This window comes from Polistes dominula, unplaced genomic scaffold, assembly GCF_049000335.1.
Source record: "Polistes dominula isolate Pdom_NZ unplaced genomic scaffold, Pdom_raw_medaka contig_33, whole genome shotgun sequence".
In the NCBI taxonomy this organism is placed as follows: domain Eukaryota; kingdom Metazoa; phylum Arthropoda; class Insecta; order Hymenoptera; family Vespidae; genus Polistes; species Polistes dominula.
Genome location: NW_028300998.1, coordinates 2,407,297 through 2,432,388, shown reverse-complemented (window position 1 = coordinate 2,432,388; position 25,092 = coordinate 2,407,297). Strand labels below are relative to the sequence as shown.

General features: G+C 29.7%; 1 protein-coding gene across 5 annotated transcripts in view; it reads left to right on the top strand.

The window, feature by feature from the left end:
- Positions 1-25,092, top strand: part of LOC107064539 (rap1 GTPase-activating protein 1) — a 126,794-nt gene that overhangs the window by 74,127 nt on the left and 27,575 nt on the right. For 4 of the 5 annotated variants that reach the window (XM_015317313.2, XM_015317314.2, XM_015317316.2 and 1 more), the window contains 2 exons: positions 9,794-9,899; positions 10,034-10,129. In XM_015317313.2, the coding sequence (XP_015172799.2) occupies positions 9,794-9,899; positions 10,034-10,129 (202 nt within the window). Of the gene's footprint in view, positions 1-9,793; positions 9,900-10,033; positions 10,130-16,427; positions 17,642-25,092 lie in introns of those variants that run through there. The other variant, XM_015317317.2, reaches the window with a different exon arrangement.

Below are 25,092 nucleotides of genomic sequence, written 5' to 3'. Positions count from 1 at the left end.
TTTTTTTGGTTTTTCAATTAACACTATAGAATTACCACACCAGTTATTTTGACTGGTTGATCTTTGATTTGATTTGGTATCAAGAATATTTTAATACCAAATATTATTCTTCATTGTTATACTTATTGTTATTATATAGTTTTTAAGATCTCACAACATGAAGTTTCTTTTGTAAAATAATAATAAGTCAATAAATATAAAAAAAATATTCTACTTTTACGTCATTTTTAAATACCAATCATTTTGACTGATTTTGTGTAGAGATAGTTGCTACGTTTCAAGTATCGATAGTTCTAATGTTAAATTCAAAACCAGAATAAATAATTATCCCAATATAATTATGTCAACAAACTAACTAAACTTATATTCAAATTCTATGTTATATATCATAAAATAAAAATCATATGAATTTAATTGACAATCATAATTACCGAAAACAATTGAGAATAGTATACTTTTGAATGAATAAATCAATCGATTTTAACGAGATAAAAGAAAGTTGCTTATAGAAAGAGAAGTAAAAGTAAGAGAAGGAAGAGGAAGAGGAGGAGAACATATCGGCAAATCATTTCTCTTTATAATAGTACTCGACGGATTTCGAAATCATTAAGCGAATCGAGAAAATAACGGTCCACCGAGCCGTATGGATCATATCCTGTGGATGTTTACCTCTAGGATATCAAAGGACGGTTACGCTCGATGAAGCACAGATAATCGGAGAAATAATGAAAGAGTAAAAGAGAAGAAAGATAATCAGAATTGAGAATAAGAATGAGAAGGTGAATAAGAATGAGAATGAGAAAGAGGAAGAAAATCTGTAAGCACTGGTAGCTAAACAACAACAGCATCAACAACAGCAAAACAGTACTTTGTAGTAACGAAATATCATTTCGAAAGCAATTCCTCGATCGACTGGTGCATTATTAATTCGATATCGATTACGAGGAACCGCCTAGCACGGTAGAATAATAAAGCCATCATGACTTCGAAATGGAAAACATTTATCATCGTACAAGCAAAGAAGTCACCTATTACTCGGCTATTTTATCTCGTACTATACTTAAAGATTCATGGATCGATCGTTTGATCGAGATGGCGATCAAGAGAGAGAGAGAGAGAGATGTCGATATCAACATCGAAATTCATATCGAGATCTAGATCGAGATTTTTAGATCTCAAGATAAAGAGCGAAGGGTGGAGTGGAGTTACGGAGAAACGGTATAAGGACCCTTTCAATTTCAGACGAAATTTCGGGAGTGAAAAGGGGAAGAGGGGTAATATGGAAAGAGTAGGAGAAGGGAAGAATGAATGCAAATAAAAAATGTCACCTCGATGATCAATCATCGGCATAGGTGGCAAAGCATTACAACGCGTCAGCTCAAAACTTATTAACATATTCATGCGTGACACTACGAGGAACGTGTTCTTTTACTATATCTCTCTCTTTCTCTCTGTATCTCTCTTATTCCTTTTTCAATCCATCTATTTTGTTCTTTTTTTTTTTTTTTTCCAGTCTGTGTGCATCTGTCCAACCATTTTTTCCACCACGTGCCATCATCAATATTAAAAAAACGAAAGGGAAAAAAAAAGGGTGTTTTTGTTGATTCGTTAATACGTTATTCTTCTTCAACCTTGACCTTTCTACCTTTCGATTGAATGATTCCTTAATTACAAACACGAAAGCATACACTTTATTCTATACTTTTACTCGATTTCTTTCTATAACAAGTCTTCCCTTTGTTGTACTGCAGATATAAAATTGAAAAATGTAATATTTCGTAAGAATCACAAACGCGAATGATAATAATTAAAAACAATGTTTATATTTCGTCAAATAAAATTATGATTTTTCAAATAGTTTTAACGATATGTTTGAAATAATATTTTTCAATATTTTTTTTTTTTATCGTATGTTCGTCATCAAAGCAATGATATATATTTTAACGTTAACATTTTTCTATACTTCAAATTTAATGAAGTGCACCTTTTTCACCATTTCTGTGAGCCGCAGGCTGCTGCCTGCTCATCAGTGCCTTTAATGGAAGCATAAAAGCGGTAACATTGTTGATTCCATTGTGTTCTAATTTTTGGGATATGTTACATGTTTGAATATAACGGTTGAATGCCGATAAATAAAAAGAAATATTATGATAATGAAGAAGATGACGTCCAAAATAATAAAATTTTGCATGTATATGCTAAATAATATGCATATACATGTATACATTTAAACAATGTTTATAATTGTACGATCAATTATTTTGAAGAATACTTTTCTTGATAATAATAACGATAACGACAAATAATAGTAATGTAGATTTAATAGACCTATTTACAATCATTTAAATTATACGTGAGCGTGTGTATAAAAAACAAAAAAAAATCGAACAGCAATCTTAATCGGTCTGTCGTATAAATTTGAATAGAAATGGCACGTTTTCTTTTTTTTTTTTTTTTTTTTTTTAACTCGACACGTTAGATGCCATTTTCGAGAGCAAATGCCTTAATGTTAGCATGAATAAATCTGTCGTGTTGTATGATATGTAACGTCGCGTCGTTGTCGTCGTCGTCGTCGTTTTTGAACTTCATCCAAAGACGAGAACGACAACGAAAACCACGACCAACGCATTGAAACGAAGTAAATATGGAAAAGTTTCCTTTCGGTTTGGTTCCTCTTGCGGTTGAATATTTGAAGATACATAAGTATATGTCTGTTAGCTTTTATATATACACAGATGTATATACCAATAAGAATATTGAAGATATTTTCTATGTAATAATTTATTCTTACAACTAACACATGCTTCTATATATATATATTCTACCATATATACTTTACCAATATATCTACCATATATTTATATATAATTATTATATAATTTATAATAATAATATATATAATTAATAATAATAAATATATATATTATAACTAATTATTAAAAATATATTATTATTATAATATATTATTTATATATAAAATATTTTTATTTAATTATATATTATTATATAAATTTAGATTAATTTATAATAAATTAATAAAAATTATATAAAAAATATCATATGGGCAGATCACACGTGTTAGAAGTGAAACCTTCGAAAAACTAAGTTTCGAGAGAAAGAGACGACTGCAGAATATCAGGAGTAGGATAATTGTTAGGTTTATTTGTTATAATATTATTATTATAACAGATAGATATTTGTTATTATACATTTGTGGATTGACAAGTCTTATACCTAATATAGAAACAATTATTTCTTTTTTTTTTTTGAATTAAACACTTTTATTTAAAAAACAAGATAATAATTTTGTTTTAATCAATATTATACAATTTTCAACTTATCTACTAAATTCTCTTAATAATTATACTAATTATAGTTACGTGTGTTATCTCGTGTATTAATTTTGAAACATTGCAACAAAAAATGACTGATAAATAATTTAAAAAAAAAAAAAAAAAAGAAAAGTAGAAAATATTAAAAAATTAAATGCAATTATATATCAAATATATTTTTGTATAATTTCGCAAACTACAAATAATAATTTGAAATAAGTATATCAACCAACCATGATGGATCTTGCAATAGCACTTGTATATCTAGATCTTGGAAATGTTCTTCCGGTTAAAAGAAGAAGAAGAAGAAGAAAAAGAAAAAAGGTCAATGGACTTCACCAAAATTGGCTTGGATATTTTTGTTACTTTATCGGAGAGATAGGTTTCATCGCAAAAAAAAAAAAAAAGAAAAAAAAAAAACAAAGTACGAATGAGAAAGAAAGGCAAAGTCTGCCAATTTTTCGACTGTTCCCATTATTCGTATCCGGTCAGGTCCAGTTCGTTCGACCACCATTCGCGAACGCTTATTAAATTAACTCGTTTAATTGCCTGCGGCCACCATTATTTCATGGAATTGAACTTCCACCCATATGTATCCTATGTGTACATTAGAAAAGTTATGTGTTGAGTATACATATATGTATATATATATATGTAACGCATAGAAACTCGATCCTGGGAACGAAACGTCGTTCATCTTTTCGTTGAAACAAACTGTCGAAATATTTTTCCTCATCTGAAATACATTTTTTTTTTTTCTTTTTCAAACAATGTTTCTTCCTGCACTTTTTTTCTTTCTTTTTTTTTTTTTTTTTTTTTTTTTAAACTCTATCGTACTACAATCATTCTCATTTTCTTTCTCTCTTTCTCTATGTTTTTTGAAAAAAAAAAAAAAAAAACATGTTTCAAGTAAGAAAATCAAATAGAAAAAAAAAAAACTTTGATAATGATCTCTATCAAGTTTGGTATAAATGATACCATCCAAAAGAAAATAATGACACAATGTCGAGAATACGAACTTAACCTACTTGCAAGGTAAAACTTTTAACAATTCGCCAAAGTATATCATACTAATATACATATATAGAAGAATTCCTTGTAGAAAAGTTGTCACGCTTGTCAATTTACATTTATGTACACGTACACATATATATATATATATAGTTACGTTAGAAGAAAATCCTTAAAGCATCGTTGCGAGACGAACTGTTCATTGGTCGACTGGTTTCGACAAACGACAATCATAAATTTGTTAAGACTCGTTTTATAAATTTATCTGTGAATAAATATGGGTTTGTGTGTGTTTGTGTATGTTTGTAAGGACACGAGAAAGGGCGATTGAGTAGAGATATAATATCAGGTATTAATCAACTATAACTATAGTTAACAACCCAATCGAAAATGTCTCTCGTAATTCACAATTTTTTTGTTTTTTTTTTTTTTTTCATTCCAAACAATTTCAGGAATTTCTTAAGCTAAGAAGATCATTTCAATTTCATACTAATGAAATATTTCTTTATTTTATTATTTCATTTCTACACTTAATATAAATCAACTAATTTAGATTAGGCATGGTCGGTGTGTTCTTTTTACAAGATTCATGACTGAACAGAATGCGAGATTATCGATAGGTTAAACGATAAAACGAGAGCTAGCTATGAGATTGCTATCCATTTGGAAATTAAAGAATCGGTAGATAGATAAAAGAGAAAGGTGTATATGTATATATATATATACACATAGATAAAATGTGCTTGTATACAGAGTATCCTAAAAGTCGTTTTACTGAACAGTATAATTGTAACTTTTGTTTGTTTGTTTTGACAATTGTTTAGAATGGCAAAATTGTTAGCTCATACTTTTTTTTTTAACAACACTACAACTTGAGATTTATATTTTGAAATACACATATCACACATACATACATGGGATATCCTTAAAATCATTTAACCGAATTAAATAACTGTACATTTTTATTGGTAAGTATTTGAAATGGGAACTTTAGTAAGATTCATGTTTTTCAAATTGAACAAAAATATATTACAATTTTTGATTTATAAACTTAAATGAATTTTTCTTTGTTCTTTTGTTGATAAAGTGAGTTTTTTTTTTAGGATACCCTGTATATATATATATAAGATATATATTATACTAGATGAGATATATATTTATTCGCTGAATCATCTTCATTTATCTTGAATCAAATTCTTAAAGAAATTATTCGAAAAATGAGATCATATTTATGCCGATAATTTCATTCAAAAGGATAATAAATATAATCATTTCAAGATGTTATTTTCAGCCGAATATACAAGCACATTGAACTAATTAATTCATTCTAATCAAACTACTGTGTAAGGTCGGATAGGGCGAAGGAACTTGAAGGTAGAATGAGTAACATAGTTAGGGTTGGAAATTTGGTAAGGGTTGGTGGTAAGAATGAAAAGTTGAGAGCTTGTATAGGTAGTAATGGAAATGAAAGAGAGGTCTTAATTTATAGAATCAATCCGATGATCTTTTATTCCCTAATTTGACAACATAATTACGTCATTATGATGTATGAATTATATTAGCCAATAAGTAGGATAGAAATTATTATTATTCTATACAAATTGAACAAACAACATTAACATTATTATTTGTATTTAAAATAGGAATAAATTTCATAAAAATTAAAAAAAATATTAATTATTTAGATATAAAATATAATAATTCTATCATTTCATTGTAATCAAAATATAAATATTGAATTCATTAATTTGTGACAAAATAATTACATTATTAATACATATATAACAAATATAACAAATTTTAATATTTGTATAAATAATTTAATTAATATATTATATATTAATATATATATAAATTATTGTTTTATATTAATTGGTTGGTATATTAATATATTATATATTATAATGTTTTATTATGGTATATTATTATTATGGTATTGGTATATTAATTGATTGGTATATTAATATATTTTATATCTAATATTTTTATTATATATTATTATATTATATATTATATATATTTTATAAATTTTTAATATTATAATATAAAATATAAATATATAATATAAAATAAATATATTATTTATTATATTTAATATTATTTAATATTATTATATATTATATTTAAAAATAATATATATTATTATATAATTATATTTGTATATTAAATATAACAAATTTTATTGCATTCTATATTTTATTTAATTTTATATATATATATATATAATATTAAACCCCCCCTATCAACAATTTATCTACTTATACCAAAATATATATATATATATATATATATATATATATATATATATATATATATATTTTATGGTTAAAACGAAATAATATAGGCAATCAATTGTAATGAATTAAATAATAAATAAAACAATATTTATAATTATAATAATAAAGTAAAATAAAGAAAAAGAGAGAAAGAGAGAGAGGAATAAAATTGAATAGAAAATAGTCATTTAAAATAAAAAAAATCGGTCACGGTACGTTTAGTGTTAAGTATAAAGTTAGTAACGTAGTCCTGTTTATGGTATTCTCGTAGAAACGACATGGGGCTGCTATTATCGACAGATACGAGGACAAATGGCGCTGATGGAAAGATCTCGCGATCCGTTTTCGATTTGCCATGTTGGCCGCGGCCGTGGCCAGTTAGTCCCGCTTTCTCGCTTTCTCATTGAAACGTATCTTTCGCAATATCGCATACGGTTATATATTCGATCGCACGCTTCATTTTCTTCATCGTTTTGTCTTTTTTTTTTTTAAATTATTTATGATTATTCTATTATTCTGATCTTTGGTAGGAACAATAGAATGATTAGATTGATCAATGAATGATATGTAGATTAGGTTCTATTGAAAAATTCGACATTTTTGTTTTTATTTTTCCTTTATAAATGTTATTATACATACAGATTATTCACGTAATACCTACTTGTTATTTTTTATGTTATAACATAAAAATATATTTTGAAATATATTTTATCGCAAGTTGTATACATTTCATTCTGTTTTACGATTTGATAGCATGAATAATAGAAATGTAAAATAAAATTTATTGTAAAATGTACACAATTGATTTTGAAAATAATTTTTATTCTATTTAGTTCGATCTATATAATAATTATTTAACAAAAATTTAAATATAAATAATACACTTTTATTATATACTTATAAGTATATTAATATATATATATATAAATTTGTATATAATTTTATAATATTATTTTTATATATATTTAAATTTATATTTATTATATAAATTTATATTAATTATACTTTATATATATATATATATTATTTATTTATATTAATTATATATTATATAAAATTTATAAAATTATATTTATAAAATTAAAACGTACACTTGTAATATAATATATAAAAATAAATACTGTTTATCGATATTTTTATATCGAATTATTTTTCAATGATACATTCTAATTTTTATTTAAATTTTTTCTTTTTTTTTCTTTTTTTTTTTTTTAATCTCTAAAATGATTAATAAATAAATAACTATTTTTACTTACGCGTACCAAAGATTATATTCACTTAACTACGTTATATTTCTTTTTGCAATCTTCAGAGTAAGACTACTTAAGAAAATAAGGAAAATTACAAATAGGAAAAAGCTTGTGTTATTATCGGAGGTGGAGAAAGGGCCGATCGAATTACCTCGGTGCTTCCATGTTTCTCCTCTTACATATTACTTCACCGAGAGAGCAAAAGACCAGCAGAGAGAAAGAGAGAAAGAGAGAGAAAGAGAAAGAGAGAGAGAAAGAGAAAGAGAGTGATAAAGGGACGGGTTACGGGGGAAGAGTAATTTATTTGCGAAGTTCGATCAAACTACGATGCGATACGATACGATACGATACGATACGATACGATCGATCGGTACTTGGTTATAACCGGCCAGCAAAATGAGATGAGTTGCATGATTCTGAGACGTTACAATGTACCTATTATTTCCCTCTCTTCTCCTTTTGTAAAAGAAAAACAGAAAATATGGTGGAGACGAAAAGAGAGAGAGAGAGAGAGAGATATATAAAAAAAAAAGAGAAGACATAGGTCATCGCCATAAGTTGAAAAATTTACAGCTGTCGGCAGATGTAACGCGTTTGTTTTTAATTCTTTTCTCTCTCTCTCTCTCTCTCTCTCTCTCTCTTTCTCTCTCTCTCTTATTCTCTCTCTTTCTCACCCTCGTTTCTTCGTAGGGGATCCTCGAATTAGAAGGAATCATTTTACTAACTATTTAACGACTTTTCGACCTACTCTTGTCTCCATCTGTTACCCTCTTCATCATCCGAAGAACAAACTTTCTTCTTCTTCTTCTTCTTCTTCGTGTTCTTCTTCTTCTTATGGTTAGTGTCACGTGACCAATTATTCGAATACTTTATACGTACAATCAATCCTAAGACATTTATTGACTGTACACAATGATAACACTCTTGTTATCATATGCAAGAAATTTATTTAGTTATTGAAATATTAAATTGTACAAATTGTTATTATAATATTAATTAATATATTTGATAGTCTTTACTTACATTTGAATAATATTAATTTCCCGGTATTATTAATTTTATAATTAAATTGTTAATATAATCAATTTTATACTCATTAGGTTTGTGCATCTAATAGATGGTACATAGTACATGTTATATATATAATATTGTACAAATCGTTATTATAATATTAATTAATATATTTGATAGTCTTTACTTACATTTGAATATTAAGAATTTCCTGGTATTATTAATTTTATAATTAAATTATTAATATAATTAATTTTATACACATTAGGCTTGTGCATCATTAGATCTTGTGCATCTATTAAGATGGTGCATAGTACATGTAATATATAAATTTGTACAAATCGTTATTATAATATTTATTAATATATTTGATAGTCTTTACTTACATTTGAATATTATTAATTTCCCGATATTATTAATTTTATAATTAAATTATTAATATAATCAATTTTATACTCATTAGGTTTGTGCATCTAATAGATGGTGCATAGTGCATATATAATATATAAAATTATACAAATCGTTATTACAATATAATATTTAATTTTGCATAATAGTTAATATTTTAATTAAATTTCTTAATCCCATTAGATTTCCATATATAATAATGGTTATTATCTAAAACGTTTATAAGTAAAATTTAACTACCCTAGTAGCACAAAATATTGAAAAATATTGAATACATGTGTATTTATAATATTAAAAAGACATTAAATCTGTTTTTAATATTAAATACACATGTATTCAATATTTTTCAATATTTTGTACTACTAGGTTACTTCATCAAAGGTTCCACTTCGAACGAAGGGAAGCAAAATCCTAACCTATAAAAGTTCTATGTGTAACATATTATGAGGATTTAAAAATCACGTGGATATTGGATTAGGTGAATCAATTTGTTTTGTATTTACAGGAGACAGCAGCTTGAACAGTCCGTATATTGCGAGTCCGAATCTCGGAGGAGCGCTGTGGAAGATGAAAGGCAAGACGTCCATGGCACCAATCAGGATAAGATAAAAGTAAGTCCCGACGCGTGTTTTTTCTTTTTTTCTTCTTTTTTTTCTTCTTTATATAAATATATTTCTTTTCTTATCCTTTTTATTTTTCTGTCAAGCTTCGCAAACAAAATACGTACATTTTGTATTATTTACAGGCAACTACCACGCAAGATCTCTTCGAATTGTTGGAAAGAGTTCAAAGTTCACGATTGGACGATCAACGATGCGTATTGCCGCCATATTTCTCTCAGGTAAGTACAATTAAATTCTTTCTTCGAAATTGAAATCAATCGCGGAATGTGTCGAATTATTTTAATCCATTACGTTTGTTTGTTTCTTCTTTTTTTTTTCTTTTCTTTTCTTGCTTTCTTTTATTTATTTTCAAGCAAGTGAGAGAGAGAAAGAGAGAAAGGGAAAGTTAAACAACGATGATGACGTTTTAACGAAAGAATGTTTTAAAGGCAATTTAGAAATGACGCGATACCGGTGCCCGTATCTTTGAAATACACGTTTCCTTCCTTCGTTGATATCTAATTTCTTGCATTTACGAAGTAAAAATAAGCTTCTGTCATTTTATAGATACACTACTGTTTTTTAACTCTTTTATGTAAAATTTCGTTCATTCAATGTCACATTACGTTCTAGCAAAACCTATATAAATATGGACGAATCTAGCTCGATAATGCAAATGTTTTAAATCTTCATGATATTTATAATTTTTTCTATATATATCATCAAGAAATAACTTTGCAGTAATATTATTTTATATTATAAACAAAATATTATTTGAAATATCATATCTAAAATATTCACGAGAGACAACAGAAGTCATTTCAACTTGTATGTATCAAAAAGATTAATACTAAACGTAGTAATTGATTTCAAATCTAAATTCTATAATCATATATATTCTTATGTCTAAGAAAAGTTGTAAAATAACTTGTCTTCATTTGAAAAAATAACATTTATAATTATAAAAAATCTTTCTTTTATCAAAGAATTATTTGAATGATTTTAATCAAGTCTATATCAAAGTGCATTTAATTAAAGTACGCATTTAAGTATAAAAAATATGATTATGTTGAAGATCAATCATCCAACTAATAATTACAATATAAATAAAGAAATATATATATATATATATACTTTTAGTAGGGGATTGGTGTTTAAAATATAAATATTTAATTAGCTATTATAATATTAAAATAACGTCAACTCCGATGCAAGTAAGCTGTAAATGAAACGGCGAAAATAACTCGGACCGTAAAAGGGTTAATCGATTCTCAATTTTATCGTCTTAATTTGAATAAAAAGAGAAAGGAACAACGTCCGGCGATATTATAAAAAAAAAAAAAAAACGTTTCGATAAAAATCTTTATCGATTCGTATGAAAAAGTTATTGGTTGTGTTAAAAGAAAGAACATTTAACATATTCAAGGGGAAAAATGAATGATTTCCCTATGGAAAATAAAATATTATTTCGATCATTCAAGATCAATGTAGCTTACGTATTCTACTAAGGTATTCTATTTCTAAAAACAACTTTAAGAGAATGGTTTACGAAAGATTGATGATGGAAAATAGCAACAACAATTGTAATAATAGTAATAGTAGTAGTAGTAGAATAATTTAACGAGAGTGAGAGAAAGAGAGAAAGAGAGACAGGTAGAAAAAGTAAAAAAGAAATAAATAATAAAAGTAGAAAGCTTTCAGAAACAATCGTTTTACCAAAACTCATACATACATCCGTAAAATTATCAACATGGCGTATCTCCTCAAAAGCTCTTTTGGTTGTTTATCCTTTGAAAATATAAAAGGGAAAAATTTGAAGAGTCATTCGCTAAATAGAGGGGTCCTTTTCGAAATAAAGTAATTCTTTCACACTTTTCTATCAACATTCACATTTCGGTTTTATCCATTGTCGGAGACTAATAATAATCGATTAGGCCCCAACGAGTGGTTCTTAGATTATATATTGACCCTATTGAATTTCTAAACTAGATGATTCGACAGAAAAATTTACCATCGGGGTTGGTTAGTCGACGAGAACGATGAAAAGAGTCAGTCGATTACAATTGTATAAATGATAATAAACTGAATTCTTTAACGCGAATTCGTTTAACGTTTCACGCGTGTCATTTGTTGTGTGAGTTTCACCATTGGGAAACTAGAATGAAAGACTTAGGATAGATTAGATCCATCTGGTTGATCTTGATTAATCGTACGATTATTTTGATACGAATGTAAAGGGACGATGGAAGATGAAATTGTTGTATATCTGGTACAATACTATTCTGGTTTTTTTTTTTTCATCCGATTAAAAAGATCTGCATCCTCCCCAATTTCTTATCAATGACTCTCATCGTACGCCATTATTTATTCAAATACAAATCGTCGTCGTCGTCATCATCATCATCATCTGGCAAGCACATGCGATACGTTTATTCCTATGGGAAAATATTTTGCACTGGTTCGTGCAAATTTCTTGTGCCATTCTCCAATCGTTCATGTGTGTAACAGATGGAAGTTAGGAATAAAACAATGTTTCGTAATTTATGAACGTAAAATACGAAACGATATATTGCGTATCGTTCCATAGGATTTATGTCTAAATTACATATTTTATACGAGAAAGTTAATTTACGATTATTAACTTTTTATCTTATACAATTAATTCTATAATATATGGAATAATACTTTCGCGTATACGAAATGAATGTATCAATTCTAAACAGTTCAAAAGTAATGAAAAGTATTCTTCGTACCACTGTCGATAATGTAGGTTTTATCCTTTACTACTACATCAGTACTGATGTTGGTAAGTAGATTTCTTTGGTAACAGTTTTTATCGATCGTAGAGAGTTGTGTCGATAAAGAAGTAATTATATTTATCTACAGTCATGATAAAAACGTAGATAAATTTGTCGAATGATGTTAAAGTAGGTATTTTCATCATGTATTGTACACATTGTGAGTTATCTTTGTAACATAGATCATGATTATTTTTTAATTTCGAAACAAATACTCCATGACTATTTCCATCGTGAATAATAAAATTTGTAATAATAATTTGTCATAGTTTTAATTAACATATTATGTTTAGTCAACTTCTTTTTTTTTTTTTTTTGGTTTCAAAAAATTCACAAAATTAGTACATTGATATACGTCTTTCGGAGATTTCCCATGTAATTTTGTGATTATTTTGTTCGCTATAACTACGGAAACGGAAACCCACAAGGCAACATTTCGAAACCATATACGATGGTATGTAAAATAATGCGAGATGATGCACAAACGAACCTCAGGATGTAAGGGAGAGAGGGAGGCCACTTCCGGTCGGGCAGGTAAGCTCGCCGGAAGTGCCGCTTGAACTGTCACGGTCAACCGTCATGCTATGGCTTTAACCGAACAGTCAAAACGAAAGATTTTCAGAGATTCGTTGTCTTCTGTTCAACACCCATGAAGATCGTAGATTTCATTACGGTAGACGGTCATGGTTAACAAAAAAAACTAACTCCCATAAGTTCTTTTCTTTCTCGACATAAAATCAGCTCGAAATTATCGCGTGTATCCGTTGGTTTCTTTTTCTCACTCTCTCTCTCTCTCTCTCTCTCTCTCTGTTTTTAATAATCATGATATGTTGCAAAAGGGATGTCATGTATCTACAAATGCAAAACCAAGCTGTAGAAATATAAACAAATACGTTACTGAATGTTTTTGACCGACTGACTTCGCAGAAGCATTTATGTAAACACATTCGATTTATATGAACTTGAAAGGCATTCGTTCCGTGACTATTAACGAAGTAGGATCTCTTTTTCAATTTATTTATTATTACATTACTCATATGTATTTAATATAACATTTATCGCAACATACAAACGTGTAATCTCTACAAAATAAATATCCTCACGATTAATTTATTGAATAAAAAGAAAAAAAAACCATTCTCATCGTTTTGTCGATATCATGCGACTTTTTATAATTTTATTTATTCTTGATAACGAAATAAGGTAAAACACGATTTTGTAAGATAAAGAGGTGAAATTAAATTTGATATCGGAACGGGCAATTTATAGTTGTCTGGTTCGTTGTTACGAAAGATATCGATGCATGATGCATGTCCTGCAAGCATATAATACATGTATGTATATATATATATATATATTCTCGATAGTAATATAAACGCTCGCGACAGGGTGCCAGAGTTGGTGTGCAGCTGCTCTTTCGGTTGTGTTATCTCTAAGCTTAAATTCCGCTGAAACAAACAAACTCTTTAAGCATAACGTACGTAGGAAATATATCGATAGGAGACGGTTAATCCACCATGATGGTAATTTCGATAGCACAAGCTACGAGTTTTCCTCGTTTGTTAGTTCTTACTATACAAATTTACTACTGAAAAAGAAAATTTATGAAAAGAGAGATAGAGAGTAAGAGATTATTTGTCTTACATAAATAATCATTTTTAAATTAATTTTAAATCTTTTTTTTTTTTTTAATTATTATTTTTAATATTATTAAAAATTGTTAGATTTTTATTTTTTTTATTAATAAATTATTTGTTATATTTTTAAATAATTATTATTAAAAATATTAATCGATTTAATAATATTTAAAATTATTAATTAATGGAAATTAATGAAGTATGAGAAGTAAACTAAAGTAAAGTAAAGTAAAGTAAAGTAAGGTAAAATAAATTAACATAGTAATTTCAATAGAAAAGAAAAAGAAAATAATTTGCTCCATTTGAATACTCAATTGAATGAAAAGAAACGGAATAAGGAAAAAAAATGAAAGAAAGTTTATATACCTAGTCGTACCACTTGTCGTTTTAATGGACAACCGACGACGTTTCGTAAATTACCGAAGATACAAGTTAATACACCGAGTGAAGATAGCGATCATTAGGTGGAAACAAGATTAACCTTTTACGAAAGCCAAGAGAAGCGAACAAAGAAGAATAAGAAGGAAAGGAGAAAGGGAAGGGAAAGGTGATCTAACGCAAAACACATGCATGCATACACGTGCATACACGCGCGCACGCGCGTATTCGCATATACAAGCATAAGAGTTCGTTACGGTGCAGAGAAATTGCCTGTTCTCGGTTAAACCATCGATGTTTTCGGACGCAGGAAGTTGTGTAAAATAATAAAAGGAGGTGGACACAAAGGAACGGGAAGGAAGACTCGACGTACCGGAGAACGAAATAAGTCGAGCAAGAAACGACATCCGCTCTCCTGCGAGCTTCGCCGTCGTTGTTGTTGTTGTCGTCGTCGTCGTCGTCGTCGTTCTCGTAGTAGTCACATTGGTTGTCTAGTACATGCACATATACCAACATATTCTATAGAAACACTAAAGTAACCCGGATCCCGGTTCTCCCTCTTCTCTTCTTCCATTACCTGTCGTTATCTTCGACCTAAAGAACTCAAGCGGTCATTCATTAAAACTCTTGATACATTTTCGTGAACTCCTTTTTTTTTTTTTTTTTTACTGTGACCGATATAAACGAATTGTTCATTTCAATTAAACATTCTAATAGTATACTTTCTTATACAGTGTTTCTTGATACTCTTTTGACGAAAAACAAAAACAAATTAATATTAATTTATTTAATATAATTATAAAATATTTTTTTCTTCATTCAAGATATAATTCTTTAGTTATACTTTATGTTATTTTTTATTTCTTTTTAAAGTGCAAGCCTAAATATTAAATACTGTAAAAAGAAAATATATACATATATATAATATTTCAATTTTATAGACTCTTAAAATACCATATATTGGGTTGACAAGAAAATATTTTCGGTTTGCACCAAAACAATAGGGTTATGTTTGTTTCGTTATTCTTTTCTTAATATTAGAATTATTTTCTTTTGAGGTTTCGTAGTTGACAATTTTAAATTACTATAGAAACAAATTTCGTATAATTTTAAATAAACATAAATAATAAACAATTGAGTTTTATTTCACACTAGAAAACCGAAATTACTTTCTTGCCAACCCAATACATATATACGATATAAATATAACACGTTATAATAATAATAATACAGTATCCAAAATTCAAATATTCCCGCCATCTGGAATGACCAAACGTAATGGCTGACGACCGAATGATCGAGATTCGAAAATATTGGCGGTTAATTTTGAAATTCGTGTAAAGAGCAACTATAAAAAACGAATGAAAGTGGGGGAGGGGAGAAAGAGAGAAAGAGAAAAATACAGAGAAAGAGAAAGAGAAAAAGAAAGATATAGTAGTGGGTTATTCGTTTTAATTGGCGATCGTTATCGAAAAGAATTCCCATGGAAAGAGAAAGAAGACGAAGAAGAAGGAGGAAGAAGAAGAAGAAGATGAAGAAGAAGAAGAAGAAGGAGGTCGCGAACGCGCGATCGGCGACCATGGCAACGTTTGTTCCATGGTGCATCGAAGGAGAGTCTAAGGGAATGGTGAAGAGCGGAAAGAGAGAAGAGGGAAGAGAACGGTGGTTGCGGCGCAACGGTTGCGGTGGCGGGGTGCAGAAAGGAGGGACGTCTCGAACTCGACAGTAGTCGGCTCGTAACGCGCGTTCGCACGAGTTAGTTGACGCAGTGACGTTCGACGGTAAACTTCGTGTGGGATTCATTTGGGTCCGGCCACGACGTTAGAACATACTCACGAGTAAACACTTTCTATTCTGACCTCGCTGCTTTGGTGTGTTAAAAGACCCTGAGAGACAGAAAGCAGCAAAGAAAGAAAGAGAGAGAGAGAGAAAGAGAGATAAGAGTAAAGACTATAACAAATTGTTTTTCTAGTGTGTTGGTGGTTTTTTGTTAATGATATTATTGGAACAATATATTATTGTATATAATACATCTTGGTTCACGTCTGTTCGCCGCGCGTGTCATTCGAGAAGAGGACAATCTCGCGATGTCCTGGTGTAACCTGACAGTTGCCGTTCATCGACGGACGAAGAGGTCGTCAGACATTGGTGCGTCTTCGAGTCTCGATCCTCGTGACTCGTAGTAGTGTAGTAGTACTTGTCGTTTAGTAAGTTCCTCTTATCGTCCCAATAAGGCTAACGTCCTTCTCAGATCTCTCTAGCATTCCGAGAAGAGAACAAGAAAGAGAAAGATAATAGATAACAAATAAAAATAAAAAGAGACTGTGAATAAAGAGAAAAAGGGCTTGAGAAAAGGGAAATAGAAAGGAAGAAGCACCACGATACTTGTGTATTTCAAGGAAAGAGGAATTAGAAAGAGAAAGGAAAAGAAATTTGCAAGAGAATTCGAAGAAAGACTAGACATTCTTCCATTACGCTAAACTATTACTTCCAGTTGAATATCCCCGTGTCCTTCTCTTATTCCCCTTCGGGAATAGTTTAAGGTAAGTTGAGAATCTCGAGTCAAGAAAACAACACCAACACGGCAGGAACGGCTTTAGTGGCGGCAGCGAACTCAACAACGTCAGGTTGGGTTCGTTCGTCGAGATCGAAGGGCGCATTCGAGAGAGGTAACGAAGAGGGGAGGAAAAGAGAGAGTGAGAAAGAGAGGAGGAGGAGAAGGACAAGAAGCACGGTTATGATGGGAGTACTACGTTGGAAGAATGATCCTAGATCGGAGGTTAGCCAACAACCAGCTGGTGGAACAGCAACGGCAACAGCAACAACAGCTACGACAGCAGCTACGACAGCAGCTACGACACAGCAACAGCAACAGAGAGCCAGTTCTGGTCATGGCAATCATGCGCACGCGCATCTCTTGCCGAAATTACTCTCCCAGGTGAGAGAGAAAGACCGATTTTATGCTTTTCCCGCCCTGTTTATGATGTATCCTAACCGACGAGTCCAACTATATATCATTTTTGTTGTTTAGATTTTTACCTAATGGTCTCATCCTAATTTCTTATTTCTTTCATCTTAATCTTACAAACAGATTTTATGATCAGACGGGTGGAATATTGTTTATGTTTGTATAGGAATCTTTGAAATCTTGTATTTTTAATTAATTTACAATAATGATCGTTAGAGATCAATTTTAAGAATCTATAGATTGAATATTCTCATATGGCACTTAAAAAGAGAGTTAACAAACTTGTTGTTTAAAGTTCAAGAAATAATATATACATAAACATGTAGATATGTATGTTATAAATACGTATTCGTTTTAGAATACTTAAACACCACAAAGAATAAGCAATAATAATAGGGGCCATCTCGTATTTGAATACCTCTAACTAAAGAAGCAAAGTAGAAGAGAACTTAGAGAACGAGCCAACTATCTTTGGCACGCTTGAACTTTGAACTTCGTTCTATGGTAGGAGCGGCACTCAGATAATAGCCTTCAAAGACAGCACCCAAACAAATCTCTTTTCGTTTAATGGGGAAATCGTTGAAGACGATGAAAAGATTTTGTGATTTCCTTTAAGAGAGAGAATAAATTATTTATATTATACTTATTAATCCTGACATAAATGTATATGTATATATATATAATATACATGAAATATTTTCATCCAATTTTTCACGCTCACACGCTCTCTTTTTAATTCTTTGATTTTATTTCATTTTCCATTTACAATCAGAACTGTGAAATATCGTCGAAAGAGAGAAAGAGAAAAGAGAAGAAAAAAAGGGTTAGAGTGGGGTGGTACGTAATTGCAAGTGGGTAGCAAAAAGAAAGACGTTTTTTTCGTTACTCCTTCTTCTTCTTCTTCTTCTTCTTCTTCTTCGTGAACTTCATTGCGGTTTTAAAGAGACCTAAGAAAAAAAAGAAAAGAAAAAGCGAAACGTTTCTCTCTTCCTCTTGGAGAGAAGCAACTGCTCGTTTTTCATTCGGTTGGCAGACATCGTCGTTGGGAAACACTCTTGAGAAAGTAAAAAGGAAGGAAAGGTTAGATGTAAGAAGAAGAAGAAGAAGAAGAAGAAGAAATCAAAAGGAAAGGGAAGGAAAAGGGGAAAAAAAAGTCTTAAAATGAAAATAAACAAACGTACTGTATACATGGATCGACGATTTCTTACGACGATTTTCCTGTTTACGAATTGCTATCACACGAAAAAGAAAGATAGATGATAGGGGTTGAAAAGAAGGAAGAAGGTGGGAAGAGAAAAAGCTTTGCATTTGCGATTAGAAAGTTTTCTTTAGGACATCGAATCTTCTTTTCACCTTTCTCTCCACCTCTTTCATCTTCTTCTTCTTCTTCTTCTTCTTCTTCTTCCGTGTATCTTTTTCCTCGTAAGTTTCTCTTTTGCAAAGTTACGCTACGTTTTTAAAGGGAACGAGCACTCTTCGGTGTCGTTAAGAGTACCGTGAAAATTGGAGGCTGGTTATTTCATTTAATTCGCTTTTTGCACATTTAATGGGCCCCTTCTAGTCGTTTTACGAGTATTATTTCGTCGAGAATGAAAGAGAAAAAAAAAAAGAGAGAGAGAGAGAGAGAAAGAAGGAGAGTTTCTCTTCGAATATGAGATCACTTCTAAATCTACTCGCACGATTTGAATTGAAATTTTAATTAAAACTTTACGTATATACATTTTTCAATAGGATTTATTTATTTTTTCTTTTTTTTTTTTTTTTACAAAGTACAACAAGTACATATATGTATTTACATATACATATGTAAACACGTGCGTGCATATGGTGTACCGTATTGCACGATAATTTAATGAATTTGTGAATAAGAGTAAGTACATGAAAAATATGTAAAAAGAAAAAAAAAACATATATATATATATATACAATTTGTCATATTTTTTTTTTAACGAATACTAAACACAGTATGTTGGTATAATAGTATAGAAGTAGAAGGGTATAAACTTTCGGAAACGACGAGCAGCAGCGAGCTCTCTCGTCGAGTTAAAAGGAAAAGCGGCTCTCGACGCAATGAGGACAATTCATCGCGAGAGATATCTAGTATCTCTCTCTCTTTCTTTCTCTATCTTTCTTTCTCTCGTTTGAAACGTGTAAGTTGAAGCACGTGCTTGCAGTCGTAGGTTAAAAGCAATAGAAGCTCGAGTTTGCGCGTTAGTATTTTTCATCTAACATCAGAGAAGCTTAATTTCTCTTGAAATTATTTCTATCTTACTTAGAAAAAAAAAAAATTTTTTTTTTTCGTTGTTGTTTTTAATATTTAAATAAGTAGAAAGAGAAAATAAAAAAAATAAAAAAAAATAAAAATGAAGAAAAAAAAACCACGAATATGAAACACCTTTTTTTTTTTTTTTTAATGATTCCAACCGTAAAAAGATACGATTTACATAAACGATTCTGTAAACAAAATTATTTTATATTATTACTATGTTCTATTTTTTATTCCGGAGTGTTAATGTTTGTTATTTCTTTTTTTTTTAGTTTTATTTTGTTTTGTTTCACGAATCTCCGTTTTCTACCCCGTTCTTGGTAGTATAAACATAGTGAAACGAGTATAAAGACGTCTCGTCTTCGGATCATTGAGATTTATTTCTATGGGCGCCTTTAGAAAAGCGAGCGGTAATAAAATCGTGCTCGCCTTATTCTCTCTTAGAGCTGACATCATTAGGCGTAAATATCCATGTATGTAAGAAGAGAGACAGAGACACCACACTACCGAGTCAAACTAGAGAATCTGAAGTCAGAATGTTTAAAAGGGAATGGTGAGAAGAGTCCATGTTCCCCATGAGACTGCCATAATACTTGCGGGGGAAATTATACAAATCGAGAGTCGTTTGCCAGTTCGTTGATAGAACACAATGCACCTTTTGTCTTTATTATTTATTCTTTTTATTTGACAATATATTAACGTATATTTATGTGTGTTCATGCGTTGTGTATGTTTCCAAGTGCGCACGTGTATATGTGATTAGTTACGATCATTTTTATTGTTGTATCCACATGATTTCATAACTTATGATTTCATTTTGTATTTTTATCGAAGATTCATCGAAAAATGATTTATCGATGTAACGCAACATAACTTTTATGGGTTTTTTTTTTATTTTTACTATTTAATCTTTTTTCTTCAAGTACGTGGTTGAGTTGAATATCACTTTTTATTGAAAAAAAAAAAAAAGAAAATAATAATAATAATAATAATTTAGTTTTTTGAAGCTGACAACTTTTTTTTTTTAACCCATTTTCATATCTATATTTTAATAATGACAGAAGATTATGTAAATTGTTCCATTATTGATATTCATATTCTTCTTTTTTTATGGATACTTTATTGTAATAAGAAAATGATTACAAGAAACGTATGATAATAATCCGAGTATTGAAAGATTTGTCATATCCTTGAAATAATAATTATTGATCCTTCCTTGCACCGTGATTCAACGGTTCTACTTGAACCCTTTCACACCGGCTGAAATATACGCTGTCCCAGTCGGAAAAATGTTGCAATCAATTCAAAACTCAATTGTAAAATCACTGTTGTTGATGGTGCACTGTTATGAGGACGTTTATACGTCTCCAAGTTCTCCAATTTTTGAAGGAATGAACTGATCTTTGTAATGGGACGCACTCAGACTGATTTTTCGCCATATTGAAAGAGTTAAAGAATCAACAATATTAAATGAACGGGAAGGATCGATTTGATTTGAAATTTTTTACATAATTCCTGGTAAACTTCTCGTAAGAAAGAGAGGTCGTTATTTTCAAAGCAGTTCAGTATATTTACAGTTCTCTACTACGTTGGTAAGACTCAAGACTAAATAATCTTTCGATCGTAATTCAAAGTACGCATCGATCGTCGTTTCCTTATCGATCGAGTTTGACAGTATATTTTAAAACATCGTCATCGTTCGATGCTGCTATATGTTCTTCCACCTGCTTTAAAAAGTTATCGTTTCTATCAAGGTCACACCCATCGTTTGCAAAATAATCATATCGATTCGATACTCGTTTTTCCTTCTCTCTCTCTCTCTTTTGTTTGTATCTTTTTCCTTTACATATTATGATAATATGAATTGAAACAAAAAAAATTGAATGGAAACATTAATTTTATGATTTATTTTATAATATTATACGAGAGTTTGTTGAAAAAGTTTGTTGTGTGGAGCTTTTAACATGTAAAACAATTTATTTTCGATTAAAAACTCGCTTTTATTTAAAAACTAAAAGAATAAAGTGAAAGAAAATTCTTCTTTTACCGACATCACAAAACTTTTCAACAACACACTTCTAGTAAATATATATTTTGAAAAAAAAATATAAAACAAAATGATTAAGTATAAATAAAAAATTCAAAAAAAAAAAAAAAAAGAAAAAAATATCGCGAGAATATTCGTGTAATATTTTCGTCGTATATAAATTTGAAATAACGTAAATTTGTCTCGTACATATATGTTTGAGTGTAATATTCCCAAGAGTAATTTCTTTTCATCTCATACGACTATCCTCCTGACCTTATACTTTTCGAACTACTCGAGCAACAACTCGATAGGAAACTTATGTCGACGACTGGAGAAAAAAAGAGAGAGAGAGAGAGAGAGAGAGAGAGAGAGACCTGCATGCTTCTTTAAAATTCAGACTACAGTACTTTCACTCGTATCACATTCCTACGGTATCTCCTTCGGTTATGGCGTCATATGGGTAATTTGCATATCGGCGCGTTACGTTTTTTAACATATATCAAAGTATCCATGTGTTTAAATAGCCTACTTTATAATCATAATATAATTAAATAAAAGTATGAAGAAAGAAAGGGAGATAGAAGAAGAAAACAAAAACAACAAAATAAGTAACACAAGTGTATCCCTTTTGTATCCCTTTGGTGGATCATCGATGAAAGATCAAGTTTCTCGAAGAATCATGATGGTGCAAGCAGCAGCAAAAGAAAAAGAAAAAAAAAGAAGTAGTATAAGAATAAGTATAAGAAGAAGAAGAAGAAGAAGTAGAAGAAGAAGAATAAAAAATAAAAGCCTTCTTCTTTCGTAGGCCGTTGCACGTTGTTGCTAGCTCTTTCTCTCTTGCTCTTTCTTTCCGAGTCGTTTTAAAAGGCACTCCGCAAAAGGGGCCGCACAGCTGTTCACGTGGCTCCTTTTTTATTCGTCTCATTCTTTCTCTTTTCTCTTTCCTCTCTTCTGTTTCTTTCTTTCTTCTTTTTTTTTTTTTTTTAAATGACGTATAAGGCCTGAGACCCCAATAGAGGGGAATAACTGCAACTAGCAGCATTTAATGTATACATATGTATGTATGTGTGTGTGTGTGTGATACATATATACATATGATATAATACATCTAATGGTTGTAGCCCTTGAAAAAAATAAAAAAGTAAAACAAAGGAAAAGAATGAACAAGATTTTTGGTTCAATCTCCTAGGACCACGGAACTGCGAGACAATCAACGGACCCCAAAAGAGAAACAGAGAAAGAAGTTACTCTACTGCATGTTATTTATTATATAGAGACAGCCAGGTGCGAAAGACAGCCACAGCTGCTTCAACTATAACGAAAAATCGATAGATCCCAACAAGCAACCCTTCTCTCTATCTATATCGCTGATATTTTACATAAAAGGGGGAGAGGAAGAAGATCGGTCAATGAGATTAACAAATTGTATTATTCTTCTGTAGCTACTCGTTTTTTGTCCTCTTCCATCTTCTTCACCCTTATTTCTGGTTTGGTTTGTTTTTTCTTTTTTTTTTTCTATCAAGATTTATTATTATGCAAAATCAAATGGAAAGTATAAAAGTTGTGTTGAACCTTTACACTCGAGATCTTCTTTTTCGTTTGCACTAATCAGCAACTTGAGACGATTTCTGTCAAATTAGGAAAACATTTTACATGTACCAGTCATTTATAAACGAACAAAACGTATACAAATAATCAAAGTTTATCAATTGATTTATTTTTATATCAAAAATAACAAAATTTGAGAAATATTATATACTCTGTAATTAATTTTTGTATGATAATTCGTAAAACAATATCCAAAATGCATCCTAGGTTTATCAGAACACGTATCACTATAATATGTTACTTTCCGCCTACTTCCAGGCGTATTACGATCAGAACAAACCTAGTAGTCCCTTTTTGGCCCTTTAAATATTATCTTTAAAGAAATATCTTATCACACATTGTAAATAAGTAGATAGAGTAACAAAAGACTTCAAATCAGCCACCGGGCGCCGTATTAGCGCCGCTCGAGTTGTCACTTAAATCTAATTCGAATGCTAATTCGTCAACACTTCAATGCAAAGAGTTACAAATTTGTTTATAATAATTAACTTCGAAGATTATAAAACATTAGTTCCTTACGGATGGATATGGTCTAATCATAATAATAATTCATCGTCCGTCCCTTTCGTAATACGAAAAGAAAATGAACAAGAAGAAGAAAAATAAATTTTATTCGGGTGTTTTGTTTTTTTTTTTTTTTTCTTATGAATGATACTTTCGAATGAAATACAGTTTCATTCTAGCTTTAGCAGCTTCCAGTCTCGAATTTAATCTGTTTCATGTTTTTCGACCTTAACCCCCTTTTTTAAACGTAATAAAAATGCCTGTCAAAGGTATAAGACACTAAAGAGAGGATAAAAAAAAAAAAAATACAAGGAGAGAGAAAAAGTTTGTGTAAAAAAAGAAAGAGAGAGAAAAAAAGTATAGGATTAATTAAATTCGACCACCAGCGGCGATTCGCGTACCCGATTAGCTTCGTTCGTTCTAATTCTGGAATATATATATCTCTCTTTTTCTTTTTTTTTTCTATTTTTGAGAAAATACATAGATAGCTGCACACACACACACACACACACACACACACACACACACACAAATACGACTGACGTCTACGTCCTTTCGCTTTTTCTTATCATAAATTGAGGTTACTTTTTTGTTTTCGCGATAGTTATTAATTTTATCGATTACAGTTGTCAAAGAAAATGAAATAAACGTAGAAGGAATCGAAAGTATTTTTATTCTTTTACATTATTCCTTATGAAAATTATAATTTATTGTATTTTATGAAATTATGTAATATTAAAATTGTTTTGTATTATTTTTATTATTATTATTATTATTATTATTATTATTATTAGTTTATATATTACGAGAATTGTGGAATTATGTTATATGGGAATCTTAAAAAAATAAGTTGTTATTATTATAATTATCTTATTTATTATGTAAATTATATTTTACTATTATTATGGAATTATGTTATATCAGACTTGTATTATTATTACATTATTTATTATGAGAATCTTCTCCTTATTATTAGTATTATTATTATTATTATTATTATTATTAATATTATCA